A 20,203-nucleotide genomic window follows, 5' to 3' on the forward strand; every position below is an offset into this window, starting at 1 on the left:
TGAGTCCCACCTCCGCGGGCAGTGTGGCAGGTCTGGGCAGGGGGTAGGCAGTGCACCTCGCCCAGCAGTGTGGAAGGGACAGGCTCACTGTCCCCTTGCCATTCCCTTGGTAAATCCTCTCTCTCTCTCTTTCCACAACCTGCTTCCCAAGTCACTCCGTGTCAGGTAAGAGACGCTCTCGGTGTGTTGGTAGTGCCAGCATGGAGCCCTGGGCTCGCTGCTCCCCCGTCTCGCCCCCCCACGCTGTCCCCATTGCATGCACTGCCCTGTGCAGCCCTGGCATGGCCCAGCTGCCCACAGCCTCTGTGGGGCTGCAGGAGCAGCCTCCCTGTCCCCCAGATTGTGTCCCCTATGCTGCTGGGTTGGCAGCTGGTGGGCAACTCTGGGACATGCCGTCCCTGCCGGAGTCCCTCCTCCAGCCCAGCTCACACCCCCTTCTCTCTTCTCTTTCCCCCACCAGTGGACCAGAGCATGTTTGAGAATGCCAGCGCCAGCACAGCACCCACCCCGCGGCCACAGCACATCCCCGCTGCAGCAGGCGCCCCGCTGCAGCCCTCCCGCCCTGCCAGCAGCCAGCACCTCCGCAACCTGGGCAAGGCCGTGGGGGCCAAGGTGAATGACCTCCTGCGCCGCAAGGAGCCAGCTGGCCTCCCTAGCGTGGGAGTGATGGAGGTGAATGCCAGCGCTGGGGCCATGCTGGGCACAGGACAGACGGCCAGCGAGGACAGGTGAGTGTCCCCGTGGCATGCACCCTGCAGCAGGGCCGTTGGGACAGGCTGGAGGGGCCCCAGCATGGGACTGCATGTCACTGCTCCTCTCTGCTCGCAGGGCTGTGGGGCTGGACACATTCCCCCGGCTGGACCCCCCACCCCCTGTCACCAAGAAGCGGACGCCGCGTGCCCTGAAGACCCCACAGGACATGCTCATAGCACCGCAGCTGGCAGGGACCACCCCAAGGAGCAACACGGAGGAGGGCCCCGAACTGCCCGCAGCCCACCCCGACCCTGCAGAGGAGTGGCTGGGGATGAGGGACCCATCCCCTCCAGAATGCCCTGGGGTCCCCAGCATGACCGGCACCCCACAGCCGAGTGGGGACCAGCCTACCACTGCCCTCCCCGTGCCTGACCTCATTCATAAGGGCAGCCTGGAGAGCCACTGGCGAGCAGGCGAGAGGGCCACTGAGACCTCACCCCACACAGAGAAGCCCTCCCGGAGACCAGGGCTGGAGCACGAGCTGCCAGGGAGCACAGGGCGGCCAGAGTCATGCACCCCCAGCCGGGAGGCAGAGGGGCCCCATCCCGACCTGTTGTCCTTTGAGTAGCAGTGGGGGAGCCATGATGGGGGCACCGTGGGGGCTGGCTCTCCCAAACATGTCTCTTGCTGCCACTTGCCATTTTGGGGGTCATTATTTTGGAGAGGGGGCAGCCCCAGGGTGGCAGGAGCCATTGCTGCCCCAGTGTGGGGTGTGGGGAGCCGTGACATCCCATTTCTCCTCAGATTCCCAGGAGGGGTATAGCCTGTCCTGCTACAGCTTCTGTAGCCCCATCCCAGGCCCATTCACTCATCATTGCGAAGCTCCCGTCCTGCCAAGGTGCTACCATCCTGACTGCAGCCAGGGGCCACGCTGAGCTGGGGACCAAGGGTGGGCTTGCTCAGCAGCCTGGGTCCTTGTGCACGGGTGCAGAAACACCAGCCTGCCCCTAACCCTGTCAGCTGGGCTGGGGCCAGTGTTCCACAAGTGTCCCCCACAGTTCCCCACATCTGGGCTGGCTGCCCCAGCCCAGAGCATATCCCAGCTTACATCATGTGGTTGCTGAGATACGCTGTCCCGGTGTGCCAGCAGGTTCACCCAGCCCTAGTGCCTGGTGCCAGGGAGCTGGGATGGCAGACATCCCCAAGGCCTTCTCCAGGTGCCAACCCGTTGGCGTTAGTCCTCCCAGTGCCATCTCTTTTTGCAGCGGAGCCCCAGCCGCAGGAGACCCACTCACGGTGCGGGCTCTAGCAGGGAGCAGGGCTGGATGCCTGGGGCCACATGGCTGCTGGCCAGTGGGCTCTGGTGGGGAGTCGAGCTCCTCGCAAGACCTCCTGCTCCAGCTTCCGCTTGTTTCCTGGTCTCGCCCCAGCCACCACGGACCGGACCGACCTGCGCAGGCAGGCAGCCCACTCCATGTGGGCCAGTGCCACCACTCTCCTTTATTTCCTGGGATGGTGACATCTTTGTGAGACTGGGACACAAGAAGCCACGCGGTCCTCTGATACTGCTCTGTGATTGTTTGCCCATGAGTTACAGGAGAGATTAGCCAGCCTGTAGACCCCTGGGCCGGTGCAAGGAAGCAGCTGTGAGATGGCACTTAAAAAGAGCTTACTTTTTTGTGCATCCTCACTGCAAAGGTGGTTTTGAGAGAAAAAGCTCCAAAGACCAGTTTTGGGCTGGAGGAGGCTAGGGGCTCATGGGTGGGGCACCTCTGCTTGCAGCTCCTCCTGGGCCACGCAGAGCAGCTGGGCTGAAGAAATGTCTTCCACCACATTGTGGTCCTGCTGAAGGAAGGAGGCCGTGGGCCCGAGAGGTCCCTTTGCCCTGGGAGCAGCCACCGTGCCTCCCTGCCCATCGGCGTGGCAGGTGCCGTAGTGGTGCCGGGGCTCTGTGGCGCTTGGCCCCCAGGGAGGCCCTGCTCGAGAGCAAAGGAAATGCCAGAGCTGTGCAGAGCCTGCAGCCAGCTGGCAGTCGGTGCTGAGGTATAACACACCCTGTGTATAATGTGATTATGCTGTGCATGGCCGATGCCACCCCACAAACAGAAATCTATGTGAGTATGCATATGTGTATGCTGCCTAGACCCACACTGCATTGTATATGTTGATGGAAACAAGGGCTTGTATCCCCTCTTTGAGGAACCAGCACCTTCCAACCCTGCCAATCACAAGGGAACCTCACTGCTGGTCCAGTCCCTCTATTTATGTTGCCTAGGTTGTGTAGTTTGGGACAAAAAATGCAGATTGCACAATAAATTGTTTTTTCTTTTTTACCCACTGACACGTAGCAATCCCTTGATGGGAGGGGACCGCCTGCACCAGCTCGGCATAGCCCCGAAGCCCCCTCGATGAGGCCGGGGACCTGCTGGATGCTCCTGCATGGGGGCTGCAGAGCAGTGGAGTGAGGCAGCAGCCCTGGCAGCCCCGTGCAGCTGACGGGTGCCGGGGAAAGCCGCCCTCTAGCGCCAGGCTTGCTGGGGAGATCACACAGGACGATGGGGTCTGCCGTGTTAAAGCCACAGGGTTAAGGGAAATATCCCCCAAAAGCGCTGCCAGAGGCCTGACACCTGCAAAGGGCACCCCCACCCCGTGAGCCAGGCCCGGTGGCACGGCCGCGGGGAGCTGGGGGACGTTGGGGGAGTTTGTCGGTGCCCGGGCTGAGGGGGTGACATGGCCGCCCTGCTGTGCTTGGCGCTGAGGGGAAGGGATCCCCAGTTGGCGCCTGAGCTGAGGGGCTGGACCCCGGTCAGGGCCTTGGGCTGAGGGGACGGGACCCCTTGTCAGTGCCCGGGCTGAGGGGATGAGACCCCCGGGGGTGCTGAGGGGACGGGACCCGGCGGGTGCCCGGGCTGAAGGAACAGGACCCGGTCGGTGCCCGTGCTGAGGGGACTGGAACCCGCCTGTTCCCGGGCTGAGGGGACCGAAGCCCCGTGCGAGGCCCGCCCCGCCGCCGGCTCCGCCCGGCGCGGCGGGAGGGGAGGGGCCGCCGGGCGGTGCCACCGCCGCCCCGCCCCGTTTCCGGTGTCATGGCAGCCGGAGCGCGGCGGGGGCCGGGGCCGGGGCCGGGGCCGGTGCCGATCGCGCGGCGGCGGCGGGGCAGCGGCGGGACGGCGATGTGAGGCGGGACGGCGCCATGTCGGGGTGCGTGTGGGGCACGGCGCCGCTGCTGGAGGCGCTGGGCCGGCTGTGGGAGGTGCAGGCGCCGCTGGGCAGCGGCTCCTCGGCCTCCGTCTACCGGGTTCGCTGCTGCGGGGACCCGCGGGCCCCCCCCGGCGCCGTCAAGGAGTTCGTGCCGCCCCCGCCGCGGCCCGGCCCCGCGCGCCGCCCCGGCGCCCGCCCGCCCGCCGCCGACTGCGCCGAGTACGGCTTCCGCAAGGAGCGCGCCGCGCTCGAGCACCTCCGCGGGCACCGCAACATCGGTAACGGCACCCCGGCACCCCCCACCCCGCCTCGTCCTCCAGCCTGGGCACCCCCTGATAACCCCCCCGGCTCCCCAAAGCCCCCTTTCTCGGGGGGCCCCCGCAGGCACCCCTTATCCCCGGGACCCCCCCCGCCCCCAAGACAGTCCCCCCCCAGGGCAAACTAGTGTCTCCAAACCATCCACCCCCAACCCCTTTGGGAATATGGGTTCCTTCGCCCCGGGGAGGCGAGGCTAGGGAACAGGCAGGGCTAGGGGCCCACAGACCAACGTGCCCTGGATTTCCACCCCTGGGCAGGCAGGTTTGAGGGCCCTGAGCCTGGACACCCCAAAGCAGCATCCCTGTGGTGGATGCTTCCTGGTAGGTACCCCCTTGGGGCAGGCTCCTGGGTACCCCACCCCTTCCCTGGGCTGGGGGCCTGCGGGTCACCTCCCTAGGGTGGGCAGGAGCAGGCAGGAGATGAGCGTCACCCTTTGGGTAGGCAGAGTAGGTGGCCCCAGGCAGGGCACCCCTAAGTCCTCTGTTGGGCAGGGCTGCCTGAGCCGTCCCGGCGAGAGCCGTGCTGCCTACAGGGCAGCGGTGGGGCGGTGTCTGCCCGTCAGCCTGCCTGGCTCTGGCAGGAGCCCCCGGGCTGCCTGCGTGGGTGGGAATGGGCTTGGGAAAGGAGGAAGCCTGCGCGTCGTAGGCGGCTGCTAGAAGCCCCCAGGTTCTCCCAACGCTGATTTTTTTGTCTGTGTGAAACGCTTTTTAATGCTCTAATATACCTAGACACACACAGGAAGAGATCGGTAGATGTCCCAAAAAGAGTGGTACTACCTCCATTTTACCCACTGAGATCTGCTTATCTATGTCCCAGAGATTGTCCTGAGCAGGAGCGCCCGGCCCCGTTGCTTTAGCAGAGCCTGGCAGGGCGTTGTGAGACCAGCCTGTCCGCTGAAGCCCAGAGGTGTGACATGGCTGGTTTTCCCCTGCTCCTTCCCTCTGAAGTCTGGTTCTCCGTCTCTCTGAACATCAGCCTTTGTAAAACAGGAGCTGCCTCCTGCAGCTTTTGTGGTCTTCTGGGCAGTAGTGGAGAGCGGTGGAGTGTGATGATGGTGTAATTGCTCGTTACCAATGCCTGTCAATGCGTCTCACCGTAGTGACGCTGTATGGCGTGTTCACCAACCACTACTCTGCGAATGGCCCGTCTCGCTGTCTCCTGCTGGAGCTGCTGGACATCAGCGTGTCCGAGCTGCTGCTGCACTCCAGCAACCAGGGCTGCTCCATGTGGATGATCCAGCACTGCGCCCGAGACGTTCTTGAAGCCCTGGCATTCCTGCACCACAAAGGCTACGTGCACGCAGACCTCAAGCCACGCAACATCCTGTGGAGTGCAGAGGAGGAGTGCTTTAAGCTCATTGACTTTGGACTTAGCTTCAAAGAGGGGAATCAGGTTTGGAACGTGCTGCTCTCAAAGCAGTTGGCTCTGTGTTGAGTTGTGTGGGTCTGTGATGCTTTTGGCTCATGAGTGTAGGACTCGGCGTGACCTGATCAGAGTAGTAGCTGAGCTGGTGCTGAGGGTTTCCTGGAAAAGGCTAAAATGTTGTCTGGCCTCAGAAGCAGAAGCTCACGTTCCCATTCTCCTTGCATGTCTCTGGTTTCTGTTGATGTTTTAGCCTTTGTGCTACACGTGACCACAAATTCCAAAGTTAACGATGCACTGAAAAAAGTGGTGTCTCAGCTTCCTGGAAAGTTTGCTAGTTTTTATGTGGTCAGACAAGTGGGAGCACCCGTATCTGTAGAATTTCCTTTTATCATCCCTTATCGTATGTAGCACTAATCCAGGCTTCACCATCAGCCTCCCCAGTCAATTGCATTATCTCTGGTAGTGTCCTTGTGCTTGTCTTTACATTCATCCTGTCTTCAGCAGCTTCCCTTTTTCAGTAAGTCTGGATGTTTCTCTTCCATGTCATTGTGTTGACGAAAGCCCCTACTCTGGCTGTGGGTAGGCCGTGTCCATTCTTTACTGATGCAGGCAGATCACTGCCTGTTCTGCTCTGCTTTTCCTGTTTGCTGGGCTTTCACTCCCTCTTCATGCTGTCACTTTTTTGGTGATACGGGGTTTTGTAAGTTTGTTCTTGCCCTTTTTATTCTCTTCCACGGCCTCTGATGAAAGCAGAGAGCCTCAGGAGGTTCTGCTGTTGGCTTGATAGAGCTTTCTTTCACCCTTCCCTCTCTCAGTAATGGCCTGTGAGGGGTATCAGTAAAGCTTTTTCATCAGGTAGCCTCTTAACAAATTTGCCTTTAATCACTGGGTGATGGGCAGTAAGTCTAGTAGACAAGCTATGATTTTTCTGTGCAGATGTTGTCCTGGCTTGTCCCTACTCCATGCACTCTACTCATTTAGAAGTTTTAAATTCATATACTTTTTTTACTCATTTACCTGGTACTGACGGTACAGCCCACTGATCTGTGAATATCAGAGGATTGTGTGGGTGACCTGTCTCTGAATTCTTTGGTACAGGAGCTGTTTTTAATGTTTGTACTTCTTAACTCCTCCATGTTGTTCTTCAGTTCTTCCACGTTCTTGGCTGAATGCTGGTTTGTGCTCCTAATCTGTTGCTGTCTATCAGCAAAAAACATTCTCCTGGTGTCCTGTGTCTAATGCAGATATCTTTTTTTAATTCAGGTCTGTGTTTTGCTGCTTGCTCTGTGAGTTGCCTCATAATAGTTGATCGGGTGTTTTATTTGCTTCTATGGTTCCTTCCAATCTGCTTTCTTTGGGCTGAGTTTCCTTTGCCTGTTCTCAGAAATATGCTGGCTTTACGGGTGAATCTTCTGACCCTGCTTTGAATGTGCACCGGATATCAGCTTCCCCTCACCACCCCTGCCTTGGGCAGCAGCATACGTGCATGATTTCCTTGTCTGAGTCAAGACTATACTACCTTTATTTGTGACAACTCTGCCGAGCTTATCCTTGCATAACTTTTCCTGCCGTTACTGTTTAACAGAGAATGGCTGTACATAGAGCAAGGTCTCAGCCACTTGCATATCTCAAAATGCTTTAGATGGTAGGAATGAAATTCCATCTCGCAATTTTTGCTGGTGGCATTGACCACAGTGTTTTCTCTATCTCTAAATGTTGTTTGGTGGGGCTGCTAAACTGCTTTTGCCATGCTAGAGGTTCTGCTCTTTGCTGATAGGAGGAGGGATGCTGATGAGCAATTTGTGTATCAATTTTTTTTATGTTCATAAAACGCTTTTGAGCTCTATTGCCCGAAAATGTCTTTTGTAAACTTTATTTTCAGTCAGAGAACCAGGTAATTTTGGTTTGAATATATTCCCATGGTAAGAATATATGGGAATTCCCAGTCCTGCACCTTATCCAGGAAGTAGGCTTGCATATTCTGTCATTCCTTGAGTCGCATCAGTGTGTCTAAAACAAGCCCTCCCACGTTAAAAAGATGCAGCATGCAGTTTGTCTTTGGACACTTACAAGACTTGGCTAGACAAAGCCACAACTGACTGATCAGGTAGTGGCTGTGAGCAGGAGGCTGGACTGGAGACCTTCAGAGCAGCCCCTCCAGCCAGCAATTGTGTGATTCTGTAATTTCCTGTTTTCTTTTAAGCAGGCAGCGCATGGGCATTTTATTTCACTCTGCCAGCCATGGCAGCCGGGCAGGTATTGATTGCTGTGGCACTTCTGGCTGCGAGGGGGAGAAGGAAGAGGTGCGTGGGAAGCGCCTTTAATAATTTCCCTGTCTGAGTGTTAGGTGCCTGCTTCGTTCTTTTAACGTTTTGTTCCAGAGAACATCAGTACTTGAATAATGGCAGCTGTTACTGATCCTCGCTGTTCAGACTGGGCTGTTTGTGCTGTCATGCAGCTGATGTGGGAGCATGTGGGTGTTCAACCCTTATCCTGAAACTTCTAGCATCTTCTGCGCTTGTGAGAGGTTAATGGGCCAGTCTGCAGTGACATCCAGCCTCTTCCTCCCAGCAGTACTGTCTTTCAGAGAGATCAGATGTTAGTGGGATGCCTGCTGTTTTTCTGGGGGATGTTTTCTCTTCCAGACAGTCTTGTTTTTTTCCTCATCAACACAGCAGTATAGCAAGTTGACTTGCCTGCCTAACACGACTGGCTGTGCAATGCTTTCTGTCAATTTAGCAATAGTATTTTGGTGACTCATTTGGAAGGGCCACTGTGAACTGATTTAAGGATAGAGCGGAGAACTTGAATCTGGAAAATTAACTTTTTGTGTTTGTTTGATCCTCCATAGGATGTGAAATATATTCAAACCGACGGGTATCGGGCTCCAGAGGCAGAACTGCAGAACTGCCTGGCACAGGCAGGGCTCCAGAGTGAGACGGAGTGTACCTCTGCTGTGGATCTGTGGAGTCTGGGAATTGTTTTACTGGAAATGTTCTCAGGAATGAAACTGAAACATACAGTCCAATCTCAGGAATGGAAGGTGAGTGAGAGCTGCTGCGGGCATTCTCGCTTGCACCAAACGAGTCCTCCCGCTTCTTGTTCGTAACCTGGATTTGTGAGGTAGCATCTGGCAACTAGAGAGTGTTTCTAGGATGTTTCTCTAATCCTGTTGCCTTGAGAATTAAGGTTCCAGAGCCTTAAAGACCCTCCTGCCCTAAGGGACTGGCATGTCTGAATGCTGACTGTGTTCAGGTTACTGAAAGCTGAAGGCTCTGGGAGTCTGTGTTTGGAACCTGTGTCTTGCCAAGATTTGGGAGGTGAGTTGTACTGGCTGTAGTGTGGCAGAGAAGGAAGAACGAAATGGATGGCTGGTGGCTGCCAGCTAGTTCAGCAGCACAATGACAGAGTAATTATTTGCTCGTTTTAGTCTAACGTTAGCTCTAATTTGGGGATGTGCTTGTAAGTCTATATCCTGAGAAAACAAGAAGACTCTGTGTTGTGAGCCTGGAGCCTGACTCTGTCCTCTGTTCTGTATGAAATAATTTTGTTTTGTGTTCCCCTTCCCAGTAAGAGTATCCTTTCAGCATCATAATGTCCACAGTAACAGCAAATTTGCCTGCACATGGAAATTTCCAGCTTTCGCACAGGCAAATGGGAAAAACTTCATCTGATGTGGACCTGCTGGTTTAACGTGTGAGGCTGGAGCATTGGGGATCTCTCACAAAACGCCACAGTGCCAGAGCCCTCTGCGTCCAGTCCAGAAAATGATCGGTTATTGCAAGCTTTGCACTGGTCTTTTCTTTCCTCCCTAAGCACTGTTTCTTCTTCTTTCCAGACAAACAGTTCGGCCATCATTGATCGCATATTTGCCAGTGAAGGGGTGGTTAATTCAGCCATTCCAGCTTATCACCTCAGAGACCTTATCAAAAGGTATCTTATCATATTTACTAACTGTTGCTTAAAGATGTGCTCTGTAAAGTCTCATGCCTTGCTCTTGGTAACTTAGAGCCCACACCTAACACGTCTATTTGTCTTTCTGTCTGTCTTAAAAAATTTCCCTGCCACTGTGCTAGTAACAAGTGCAAGCATCAGCAGAGATGCTTCAGCTCCTCTGATTTTGGCACAGTTTGGAGTAAGCACATAAAGAATATCAGTCATGATGTTCATTTGCTGTTTCAGTGCTTTGCACTTCCTGCCAGTGAGGTTATATTTGGAGAAAACCGGAGACTTTGCTGCTTTAGGGGAGTGTTGTCAGAAACAAGGGAGGGGGGGCAGACAGTGCTGCTTCTCCACTGCTGTCAAGATTCGAATGGACTTGTGCAGCTCTCTACTGAGAGGTCTGCTGAGGGGATTGTTTTTGCTGTCCTTTGACTCTGCTCTGAGGCTACAGAGTGAATGAGGACACAACTTGGCAGAAATAGCATCAGGAGCCACTGGTAAAGCCGAGTAGGGGATGTTCTCAGGCAAGCCCTGGGCTATTACCTGCTTTGAATCCCATTTGTGGAAAGATGTGGGAGCTCCTCGGAGTGTGATCACTTTCATGAGACTGCATGTGTGCCTGAGACGTGGGCTGAATGGGCTGGGGAGGTGGAGCTGGAATATGCTATGTTTCTTGTGAACTTGTAAGTGAGCAACTTCCATAATTTGGTGCTGAGAGACATCAAGAAGGAAAGTCTACTGTACCATGTACCCAAAATGCTTTCAGAGGATCTTTCCAGTGTGTTTCAGCTGTGAATTGGAAGATGTGCTTCTCACTCTTCTTTTTGTACCGTAAGCACCCCAAAGATAGGGTATTCCTCTGTACTGGCTTCCAGCTTGAGTTGAATTTGTCAATGCAGGAATGTCACGTGCAAGAGCATAAGGGTGTCTTCTCTTCCAGCATGCTTCATTGTGACCAAGGAAAGCGAGCCTCCGCTGAGAAGGCTTTATGCAGCCCGTTCTTCAGCATTCCCTTTGGTAAGCTGCGCACGTCGCCCCTGCTCGCTGCTTTCTCAGCATGTACTGGAAGCAGCACAGAGTGCATTTAAGTTGTGTTGTTTCTGGTTCTGGCCTCATTGCTGCTCCTTTGCTCTTTGCGGCGCTCGCCAGCCCTCTGCAGTACCACAGCAGGCAGGTCAGAGCGATGCCTGTGCTCTCAGTGCTGCCCTGCCCCTCTAGCCCTGCAGGCTGTCGCTTTTCCCTGGTTGGACTCCCGGTAAATTCTGCCCAGATCAAACTGACCAGGAGTGTATTGGCAGCAGCATTCATCTGAGGGGACAGAAATAACCAAGGTACTTACCTAATATTGTGACCCGTAAAGTGCTTTTGAAGGGTGCAGTGCTATTTATGGTGAGTGGATGTTTTTTCTTATGCCAAGAGTTTCCCAGTTCAGAAGCCAGGAATGTGAGCGACTAGGGCAGTGGCTGGTGGTAGCATCTGCTGCTGCCTCCTCTACACAGGTCGAATAATCCTAGTGTGTTCTTGTGGTGCAAGCCTATTTTTGCAGTGACTGGCCTGCCTCTTCTGGTCCGTGAGTGGCAGGTCACAGACAGATGTCACTGTCGCTTTGATCTGGCACTTTCTCTTCAATTTAATAAAATGGTGGTGTTTCCCCAGGACCCCCCCATGTGGGTTGCACACTGTCAGCAAAAGATGGGCTGAGACCGCCCTGTTTAGGCTCTCATCCCTTCCTGTTTTCTGTTCCAAAAGCAACATGGTAGCATTCCCCAGAGCTTGTCTGCTTTCAAGAACACCAGTGAAGAGCTTTGTGTCCAGCTTTTCTGCAACATAAATTAATGCTTCAGGCATCCAGCTTCTGGCTGGGCTAGCATTTTCCCTTGAATCTCAGCCCTGCTTTTCTTAAGCTGCTTGGTTTACCTTGCAGTGAAGGTTAAGTATTGCCTCTTGAGGTCACGTCAAGATACTGCCATTCCTGTGTATTAGGTAAAGGTTACAAACTCGTTCCTGTTTTCAAACTTCTCTTGCATCTCAGAAACTGGGACTGTTGTAATCAAAGCCACCTTCCATGGAAGGAGCCGAACCTTGCAGCCAGTATTGCTTTAGAGCAGAGGGAATAGTATATTGGCAGTGCTTTCTGGTCTAGTTTTAAACACACAGACCTCTAACTGTACCTAGGGAGGTGCTTCTGTGGTTAGGGCTACAAGTTTATACAACAGCTTCAATTTTTCTTAGTTGCTGCTTCTCTTCTTTGCCAAACCTGTACATAAGCTTGTCTGCACAAAGCATTTACTGTTGCTTTCCTGGGAAGTCAAAAAATGATCTGTCATTGCCTTTCACTTGGACACAGTTGTTCTGTTTAGAGCAAAGAGAGCTGAGAATGGCTTTCCTTGTCATTTACAGCCAAGTCTTGACTTTCCAGTTCATCACCTTTCCTGAGCTGCTTGCAGGCTGCAGCCCTGTGTTGTCAGTGTGATTGGTATCACCTGGCACTTTGAAGGGGAGCAGAGGGGCTGGGCAGAAAGTACCTCCTAGAGCAGAAGGGTATTGCAAGAAATGCATTTGTCACTTGATTACAGGAAGACCAGATGGCTCTGAGTCCTAGGGGTTGGTTTGTCTCCCTCTCTGAAAAAAGACGTATGAAATGAAGGACAGGTTTACTTGAATAAAAGGGGCAGCATGTAAGACCGCGGCAACACTTAAATGTTCTTTCAGTCCCTGGTTCATCTGATGTTGTCTCTTGGTTGCCAACAGTCCTGTGGAAGAATGGTCTCAGAGGTTCGCCTGGAGGTGGAACATGCCTGGTTATCTGAATGCAGCACCTTTCTTCGAAGGGCTATCCCTGAGCGCTGTCTGGGCATCGTCTAGACTGATAAGGCCTTTCATCCTCTCAGCTTTTCATAAGGACTCTTCCATGTCAGACAGGAGGAGATTTATAGCGTGTGTGCTTGCCTATCATCTCCTCTTACACTATGAAATCAACATTTTCTGTCTGTGTCTGGCAGAGATGTCAGCTCCCTCATATGTATTGTGTGCTTAGCTTGGAAAAGTATTTCCAAGGAAATAATAGCCTGCTATTTTTGCAAATGTAGTCAGAAGGCTCATACTGGAGAACTGGAGCCATTTCCTCCATTTTCTCTCCTCTCTCTCACTGTCAAGTGTGAGAACTGTGAGGTACTGCTATTGTGTTTGGCTACTGTAGCTGCCAATACAAATAAAAACATTAACACTCTCCAAGTACTGCAAGTTGGGCTCCCAGATCTTAAATTCATGACTGGCCTGCCAGTCCCTTTCAGGAACATGAAATCAAGCTTTTGTCCCTGGAGTAGTGACGCTGTCCCTGCTGCTTTGAGTTTCTAGAGGACTGGGTGTCCTCTCGGACGTGACTCTCATAGTTTGGCGTTAGTCTGTCCACCTTGACTGTCTCCTTCTTCCACAGTAGTATCCATGCTACACTGTTCCAGGCCGTCCTGGAGCTCCCTGTTTTTAGAGCCAAGCACCCCATGGCAGCGACCTTTATTTCTGCTCCTGTAAAGTTGTTCACAGGATCACTGCTTACCCACCTTGTGGCCACCCTCTTGTGGCCATGCCTTATTCTATAGCACTACATTGTTTAAGTAACTAAGTAGTTTTCCCCATTTCTGTTGCAAGATTGTATGGTGGTCTTCAAAACAGTGCATTGCAGTTGGATTTTGAAGGGAGGGTTTACATGGCGTTTAGGGAAGAACTGAAAGATATCCTAGAGAGAGATGAGGCTTGTGCCTTAGTATGGCTTAAGAATTGGAGTGACAGAAGCTGGCTGGCCTGTTTTCAGCTTGTCTGGTGGCAGTAACAGGAGAGGCAGGTTACAGAGTAGTTCTTTCATCTTCTTGCATCTCCATATGTACAGGGCAGTTTGCTCAACTAGCATAGCTCTTGAGGTCACATCAATTTCTGAACCTGAGCTAAGTAGACATAACTGTAGTCTTAATTTCTGCTAGCTTTGTAATTTTAAAAGCAATGTCAGGTGCTGGCCTTAGCGTAATTGCAGAGTGCACTGAACCCTTTGGAAGAGTGTCTCAGTGCACAGGTGAAGATAAGCTGGAAACAGGGAGAATACAAGCTGTAAATGCAGGTAATAGTTGAGAGAAGCAAAACTGTACTGCAAAGAGCGATAAGTGCTTGTGTATGATTGTGCATATTGAGTCAACTTCCTGTTTTCTTGCTCCTTTGGACTTTGATCTTTTCTTTTCTCTAACTCTGTGGGTATCAAACAGCTCCCCATATCGAAGATTTGGTGATGCTCCCCACGCCTGTGCTGAGGCTGCTAAATGTTCTAAGCGATGCTTCTCTGCAGTGCGAAGAAGAATATGAAGGTTGGTGCAAGCTGTGCAATTCCCATATAGCGAAGTCGTCTTACAGGCTCCGTTTTGTTTGGCTTTGGGAATGTGAGAGCAAGCAGAAGAGCAATTAACAGGCGCAAGAACAGCAAACAAAGAGTTGCTCAGCTGAGATTTGGTACCAAGTGGGTCAACTGCACCAACACAGAATAGACTAAAAAATTGAAACAGAAAGCAAAGCTTGTAGTGAGTTCTTGAAGGATCCCAGGTCAAGAGAAGGAAAAAAAAAAAGGTGTTTTTTTATTTTCTTCTTTGGTTAAATGCCCACAGACCTCATAATGTGTTTGTGGCTCTGAGCTTCTGCTGGATATGCGGAGGACTCTCAAGCCCAGTAGCAGAGATCCTCAAAAGTTTGCTAGTGAACTTATCCAGGATCTCGGCAGAGAACTGAAATATCTCGTTGGAGTTCTTAAACTGTAGCAAAAACTGTACGTGGTAGGTGGCAAGGCTTTTCTGCTTGCTCTCAAATCCACGTGAGTGGCAAAAGCTAGAGCTCTGGGGATGAGAGTTAAAAGGCTGGGTTCTGTTCACACAAAGAAGGGTTTGTGGCAGCTACTCTAGTTTCCCTCCTCCAAGCACCGTAACCAAAAAAAAAAAAAGCACTCACAAATCCCAAATGTTTTAGCTACGGGAAGGCTAGGCTTTGTGTGCAAGGAAAAGCACTGTTCATGTGCTCCAAGCCCCGCTGTCTGGGATTCACTGCCTGCAGGTCTGTGTTCCTGAGCCCCAGTTCAGACACTTCACCTTGTTATATGGCCATTAAGCAATGTCAGCTTCATCCATGGCACCTCTCGATTGTTTATTTTAAATTGTGAGGAAAAGACTATCTGTTGACTGAATGTTCTTGATGTGTTCATCTGGCCTTCATTTGTTTCTTGGCTCATCCTAGCTTGCAAGGTGAAAGACAACCAGCTCTTTCCTTTCTCAGATATCCTGGAAGACATAAGGGAGGAGTGTCAGAAATACGGACCGGTGGTTTCCTTGCTTATTCCAAAGGAGAATCCTGGTAAAGGCCAAGTAAGTGAATGGAGGGAAGAGGCTGTATATTCCCACTACAGTTCATGTGCTGCAGGACTGCTGCTCAGCTCCTGGAAATCTCCTGGCTGATGACAGTGCTAAAAATAGCTGGTTATCTTGAAGGACAGCACAGGTTCCTTCCTGGTTATGTAAGGTTGCCTAACCTGGGAGGTCCCCAAACAGCTTAGCAGGGCAGCCAGGATATGGGAGGGAAGGGGAGAAGCCGATGGGTGGGAGAGGAGGCGTTGAAGATGTAGAGCATCATCATACTTTCTCCCATCTCACCAAATATGCTGCCCTTAGAAATGAGGAGCAAGAGGTGAAATTCCAGTTCAGGGGTGCAGCTCCTTCCTTTTTAGCTCCACTGCTCTGGGCTCAGCCAGGGATAGAGGGGAAAAATTTGTTTGGGAACTGTTTCCCTGGTTGCAGGGGTGGGAGGGGGTGGGTGGCATGCTGCACTGGAAGTCCTATTTCTCCTCTCTGTCTTTCAGGTCTTTGTTGAATATGCAAATGCTGGTGATTCCAAAGCAGCCCAAAAAATGCTGACTGGAAAGATTTTTGATGGCAAGTTTGTTGTGGCTACGTTTTACCCACTGAGTGCCTATAAGAGAGGATATCTGTACCAAAACTTGCTGTAGGCAGTAGCAACAATCAGGAGAGTTGTCTTGCTTCTCTTCCTCATGTGTTTTACAGTTGAATGTACAAAAGAGCTTCCTAGCCCTGCTTTTGAGTCATCTGTGAAGGAGAGATGCAAAGGACTTAACTGGGCTTTGAAACCTTTCCTGCTGCTTTGTGATGTGCAGAGGAGGCCGGGATGGCTTTCAGCGTGTGCTTGTGTGTGTGTTGTGCTTGCTTGTTTACGTTGGGTGTGTGGCTTTGCCCCGACGGGCGCTCAGGTGGCAGAAGTGGCGAGTATGGGAGCCTGGGAGGCCGAGCAGATCTTGGCAAGCACTTTTAAGTGATTTGAAATGAGACCATTTAAAGTCTTGGCCTTAGCACTTGACTTTGCTCTGGAGAGAGGGTTTCTTTGTTAAGCTTTCTTATATGCATGTGCTCTCCTCCAGTGCGGAGGAGGAGGAAGGCTTCCCTGACTTTTATTGATATCTACGGTAAATAAAGAACCAGAAGCACCATCCTCTCTAAACTAGACCAGGAAGACTTTTGAGTCTTCACATCACATAGAGCAGAGAGGGGCAGTGAAATCAGATCTGCTGAGCTTATGGCATTACCCTGTCGCCGTCTTGTGACCCAAGAAGAGCCATCTGTCTGATCTGGCACAGATGGCATGCTGGGCTTAGGCAGTGTGGGTGATGCTGCCTGCGGTGAGCTGAACTTGCTTGTATGCCTGGAGTGGGCAGGGAGCGATGGCAGATACATGTCGTCAGAGCAGTGCCAGCCGTGGTCCCAACACAACCTGTAAGCACTTTGTAGCCTGAGGTGATGTGAAAACCCTGTCGTGTGGAGTCATCTTTCTAGCATATACCCTGTGCTGGCACTGATGCTCCCTAGCTCTGATGCCAAATCATCTGTAATACGTAAGCATCTTTAGGTGATATTTTAGGAAAGGAGTGCTACAGCACGCAGTATTCTTTGTGTCTCAGCAGGAGTCTGCCCTGTGAGTCTTACAAGAAAGAACAAATATTTGTCTGTCGTAGGTCCCATGCTTGGCTTTTCTGTGTTGTGCGTTTTGGTTTTGGATTAACCCATTAGACTTGTAGATTAGAAGCACTGACACTTTTGGTCCTTTATAGGTTACACAAAGGGCCTGCAGCAATCTGAGATCCTGTATGGAAAGGGCTCACTCAGTCATCAGACTTGACTGGCCAGGAGAAGGTCTTTCCCAGTGTCAGGGACAACAGCCACATGCTTTTGGGTAAAAAAAAACCTGGGCGAGCAGCATCACTGCTCCCTCCAGAGCAAGCTCTCTGCTCATGTGGCTGTAATGCACAGGCAGAAGCTCGCTCAGGCATCTGCTGGCTTGGGGTAGGTGGTGGCTGTTTCCCAGGGGTGTGCAAACCCATACACCCCGTGGAGCTTCTCCCTGCAGGGGTGGGCACTTTGCTCCTGGCAAGCGCAGCGTGAAACAGCCCTACTTAGAGGGGGACCAGCTTGCAGTCCTGGTACCAGTTTTAGTGAGGAGAAGAGCCCTCGTGAATTCTTTTCTCTAGCTGAAATACTTGCGGGCAGCTGCCTGAACCGTCTCTGATCTTCCCTGGAATAATACCCGAATTACCTTGCAGTTTACTTTTTGCATCTTGCTGATGCTGGACTTGCTGGAATCCTGCACTTAAAAGTTCCTCTTGATTTTTGCCCTGTGCGTGTGCGGTGTGTCAGGAGATCCGATGTCTGTAGCATTTCATGAGTCCGAGTTACTCTCTGTGCTGGTGTAGAGTCCTGTCTACTGTGGCCCTTCCCAAACTCCCCCAGAAAGGACCAATCTCTTTGAATTTTTCTGTTGCCTTTGAGGTGGTAGGTTTTCCAGGGAAAAAAATATCCCACAATGAGTTTCAAGGTGTGATTTGCTGATCAGACTTTTTCTGGGAATGATGCTACTTTGGTGTACATAGCTGTAAAGCAGCTTCGCATAGATGGGGTGTGTGATTCATCGCTTTTAATTTAACTGTCCTTGCAGTGAAGCACCTTTTAGTGTCTGGGAGGAATTGGATGATTAACTGGATGAGGGTTTTTCTGATGTGAAGAGCAGTGTTTAAAGTATTCTAAGTATTGGTAGGTATTGGCTGACCTCCTCAGCTCTGAGTTGTTGCTGTCTCTGGCGGGCTGAGCCAGGGGTGAAAGCACTTTGGCCCAGAAATTCAGGTGTTGAATGCCATCGTGTCAGCAGCATTAAGCTGGCTGCGTGTGTGCCTGTCAGCTGGCAGAGGCAGACCCGAGAACTCCTGCCCCGCTGAGTGCCAGCCTGCGTGGGGGTGCGGGGAGCTCCCCTCGGTGCAGGGTGTGAGGTCTGTCACCTACAGCGGTACCAGGACAGGGAGTTGCCAGGGTGCGGGTGCAGAACTTAAACGCATTTAAGTTCTCACACGCATTTGTCTAGGACTATGAGCTGCTCTGTCATCTTTCAAGCATCTCTCTCTTTCAGTCAGAATTGTGCTTTGGATTTGCAACTAAAGAGCCGTACCAGGATTAATCTTTAGAGAGGAGCTACAACCTGTTCCTGCAGCATGGTAGAGCTGTTCCACCATAGTTTGGCTGGGGTTTTGTTCAGCTGCTTTAATGGGAGCTAAATAAATCTTCAAGATGCAAACTCTTGCCACCGGATTTTCTCTCCGGATGCTCATTGACCAGGCTTGAGCACTGAGCTGGGCAAAAACCCCAAAGCTGCTTTTTTTTTATTTTCCTCGTGGCAAGAATTGAAGATGCTGATCCCTGTCCTGTCCTGGATCCAGCCCCTGGCTTCCCTCCACAGGCTGTGGGGTACAGGGAGGTTTAGAAACTCCTCAGAGCAGAAGCATTTTATCATTATCCCTCACTCTCTGCCTTCAAAGTCTTTTTCTATCAAGCTGAAGCTCCCTCTGGTGTCTCAGCGACCTATTGGTTGCTTGGCATATTTTTCAGCCCTGCTAAAACCTGTGAGTTTCTTAACTCTAGATTGTATCTGAAGTGTGCGCGGTGATTCAGTCCAAGGCATCTGTCGCGGTGTGTGCCTGGATGGGCCTGGCTTTCCTCATCTCCACATTACTGCCCGCTTGAGTTGCAGAAGCATTGAGGCTTTCCACTCAGATGCTTGCTGGGTTTCTCGATCTGTGCTGCTGACACGGTTCCCTCCAAAGAGCCTTCGGTGTAGCACTGACCTGCGTGGTCCTAGCTAGGCAACAGCTAGACATGAAAACCCGCAGGCTGCCTTTGAGGGAGGGATGTGCTTTCAGGGGGGAAAGGGATGAAAGATGAAGCCTCTGGAGACAGCCAGGGAAGGCTGGTGCTGCTCTGTGGGGTGCCAGGGCAGGCACCCAGCCCTCCTCCCTGGGAGGAGGCAGTCCAAGGGGCTGCATCCCTGTGGAGCATGTGTGTGAACGGGAAACGCGTTGGCGCTCAGCTGTTCCTTGGTGGTGGTTGGGTTTCGTAGCTGATCTGACACGAAATGTCACTTCGTCCTTCCTCTGTGTGGGAGCAATGAGGGAGGGAGAAAGTTCTTTACACTTCTACCTATTTATTATATGCAAGGAGGGTAACTGGTTTTTAAATCACTGGCCGAAGCACAAGTCAGCTCCGATCTTAGTTCTATTCCTGATTTTATTCTCCCTGGTCTTCAGCCTCCTAACAACATATCCTGAGCACTGTGTTGCACCCAGGTTGTCTTTCCAGAGCGTTCAGTACACTTCCTCCCGCTGTGCCAGATCCTGTAATCGCGTGCCTCCCTTCGGGTTAGATGTCAACTGTTGTATCCCGTCACGCACTGTTGCTGAGCAGATGTGTGCTTGATACAGATGATTAATAAATGATGCTTCAGTATGAAGTGGTTGTCCAGCATGCTTTTCTTGTGGGACCGCCGGTGAAATGCCACGTGGCTGAGCAAGTTCTTTATCACCCTGCGCCAAGGCATCCATCTGGGGCTGTGACCCAGCCACGGTGGTGCTGGCATCTTGCGCTTGGCACCTGCAGCTGTGGGGACTCGGCCGCCCCTTGCTCAGCCCCACCAGCGTGGCTGAAAATCCTGGTGGGAGCTCCGGGTGACCTTTGCCCGGCCAGAGCCCGCCGTCACTTGGGGCTGTGCCTCCTGCGGCAGCACCGCTTACTCATGCCGCGCATGGGCGCTTTCCACACTTGCTCTGGTGTAACGGTTTCCGAAGTGATATCATCCGGAGGGAAAATCGCCTCTCTGCTGACGCGGGTCACTCCCCCGGGAGATGAGGCTGTGAGTTGCACAACTTTCTGCAGCTCTGGGCGGTGCGCGGCTGCAGCCGGAGCCAGGAGGGGATGCGTGGGGTGAGGTGGCGGCAGCCTGACCAGGTTTTTGGCTGCAGCCCGCACTGATTTTACCACAAGCTCTCATTATGGGGCAAGGGATCTCTGCAGCGGTGTGCGCTGGGGCTGACCCCGGCAGGGCTCCTGGGGCACAGCTGGCTGAGAGGGCTGCTCTCTGTGGGGCTCCTCCTTTGCAGAGACCTCGCCTGCCCTTTTTGGGGTGGTTTTTTTGGTGTATTTCGGGTTGTTTTCCCTGCGCGCCCCTACCCTCTTGCTGCAGGAGAGGGGAGGAGGAGGAGAAGGGGACTGCTGCCAGCCCGACCAGCGTGGAGACCGCTGCCCCGCGCCCCTGCCCGGGGGCTCCCTGGAAG

General features: G+C 52.6%; 2 protein-coding genes across 2 annotated transcripts; both read left to right on the plus strand.

Annotated features, from left to right (window-relative positions):
* The first annotated feature begins 127 nt into the window (after window positions 1-127).
* C5H1orf226 (chromosome 5 C1orf226 homolog) lies at window positions 128-3,034 on the plus strand. Its single transcript, XM_076339836.1, has 3 exons — window positions 128-165; window positions 461-728; window positions 829-3,034. The coding sequence occupies exons 2-3, from the start codon at window positions 472-474 to the stop codon at window positions 1,319-1,321; spliced, it is 750 nt and encodes a 249-aa protein (XP_076195951.1). The 5' UTR covers window positions 128-165; window positions 461-471; the 3' UTR covers window positions 1,322-3,034.
* A 787-nt stretch (window positions 3,035-3,821) lies between these two features.
* Window positions 3,822-19,383, plus strand: UHMK1 (U2AF homology motif kinase 1). The gene is made up of 8 exons (XM_076339837.1): window positions 3,822-4,172; window positions 5,312-5,604; window positions 8,429-8,620; window positions 9,416-9,510; window positions 10,460-10,536; window positions 13,773-13,871; window positions 14,824-14,912; window positions 15,404-19,383. The coding sequence occupies exons 1-8, from the start codon at window positions 3,887-3,889 to the stop codon at window positions 15,548-15,550; spliced, it is 1,278 nt and encodes a 425-aa protein (XP_076195952.1). The 5' UTR covers window positions 3,822-3,886; the 3' UTR covers window positions 15,551-19,383.
* Window positions 19,384-20,203: the final 820 nt, after the last annotated feature.

The sequence above is a fragment of the Aptenodytes patagonicus genome, chromosome 5, assembly GCF_965638725.1.
Source record: "Aptenodytes patagonicus chromosome 5, bAptPat1.pri.cur, whole genome shotgun sequence".
Taxonomy (NCBI): Eukaryota; Metazoa; Chordata; class Aves; order Sphenisciformes; family Spheniscidae; genus Aptenodytes; species Aptenodytes patagonicus.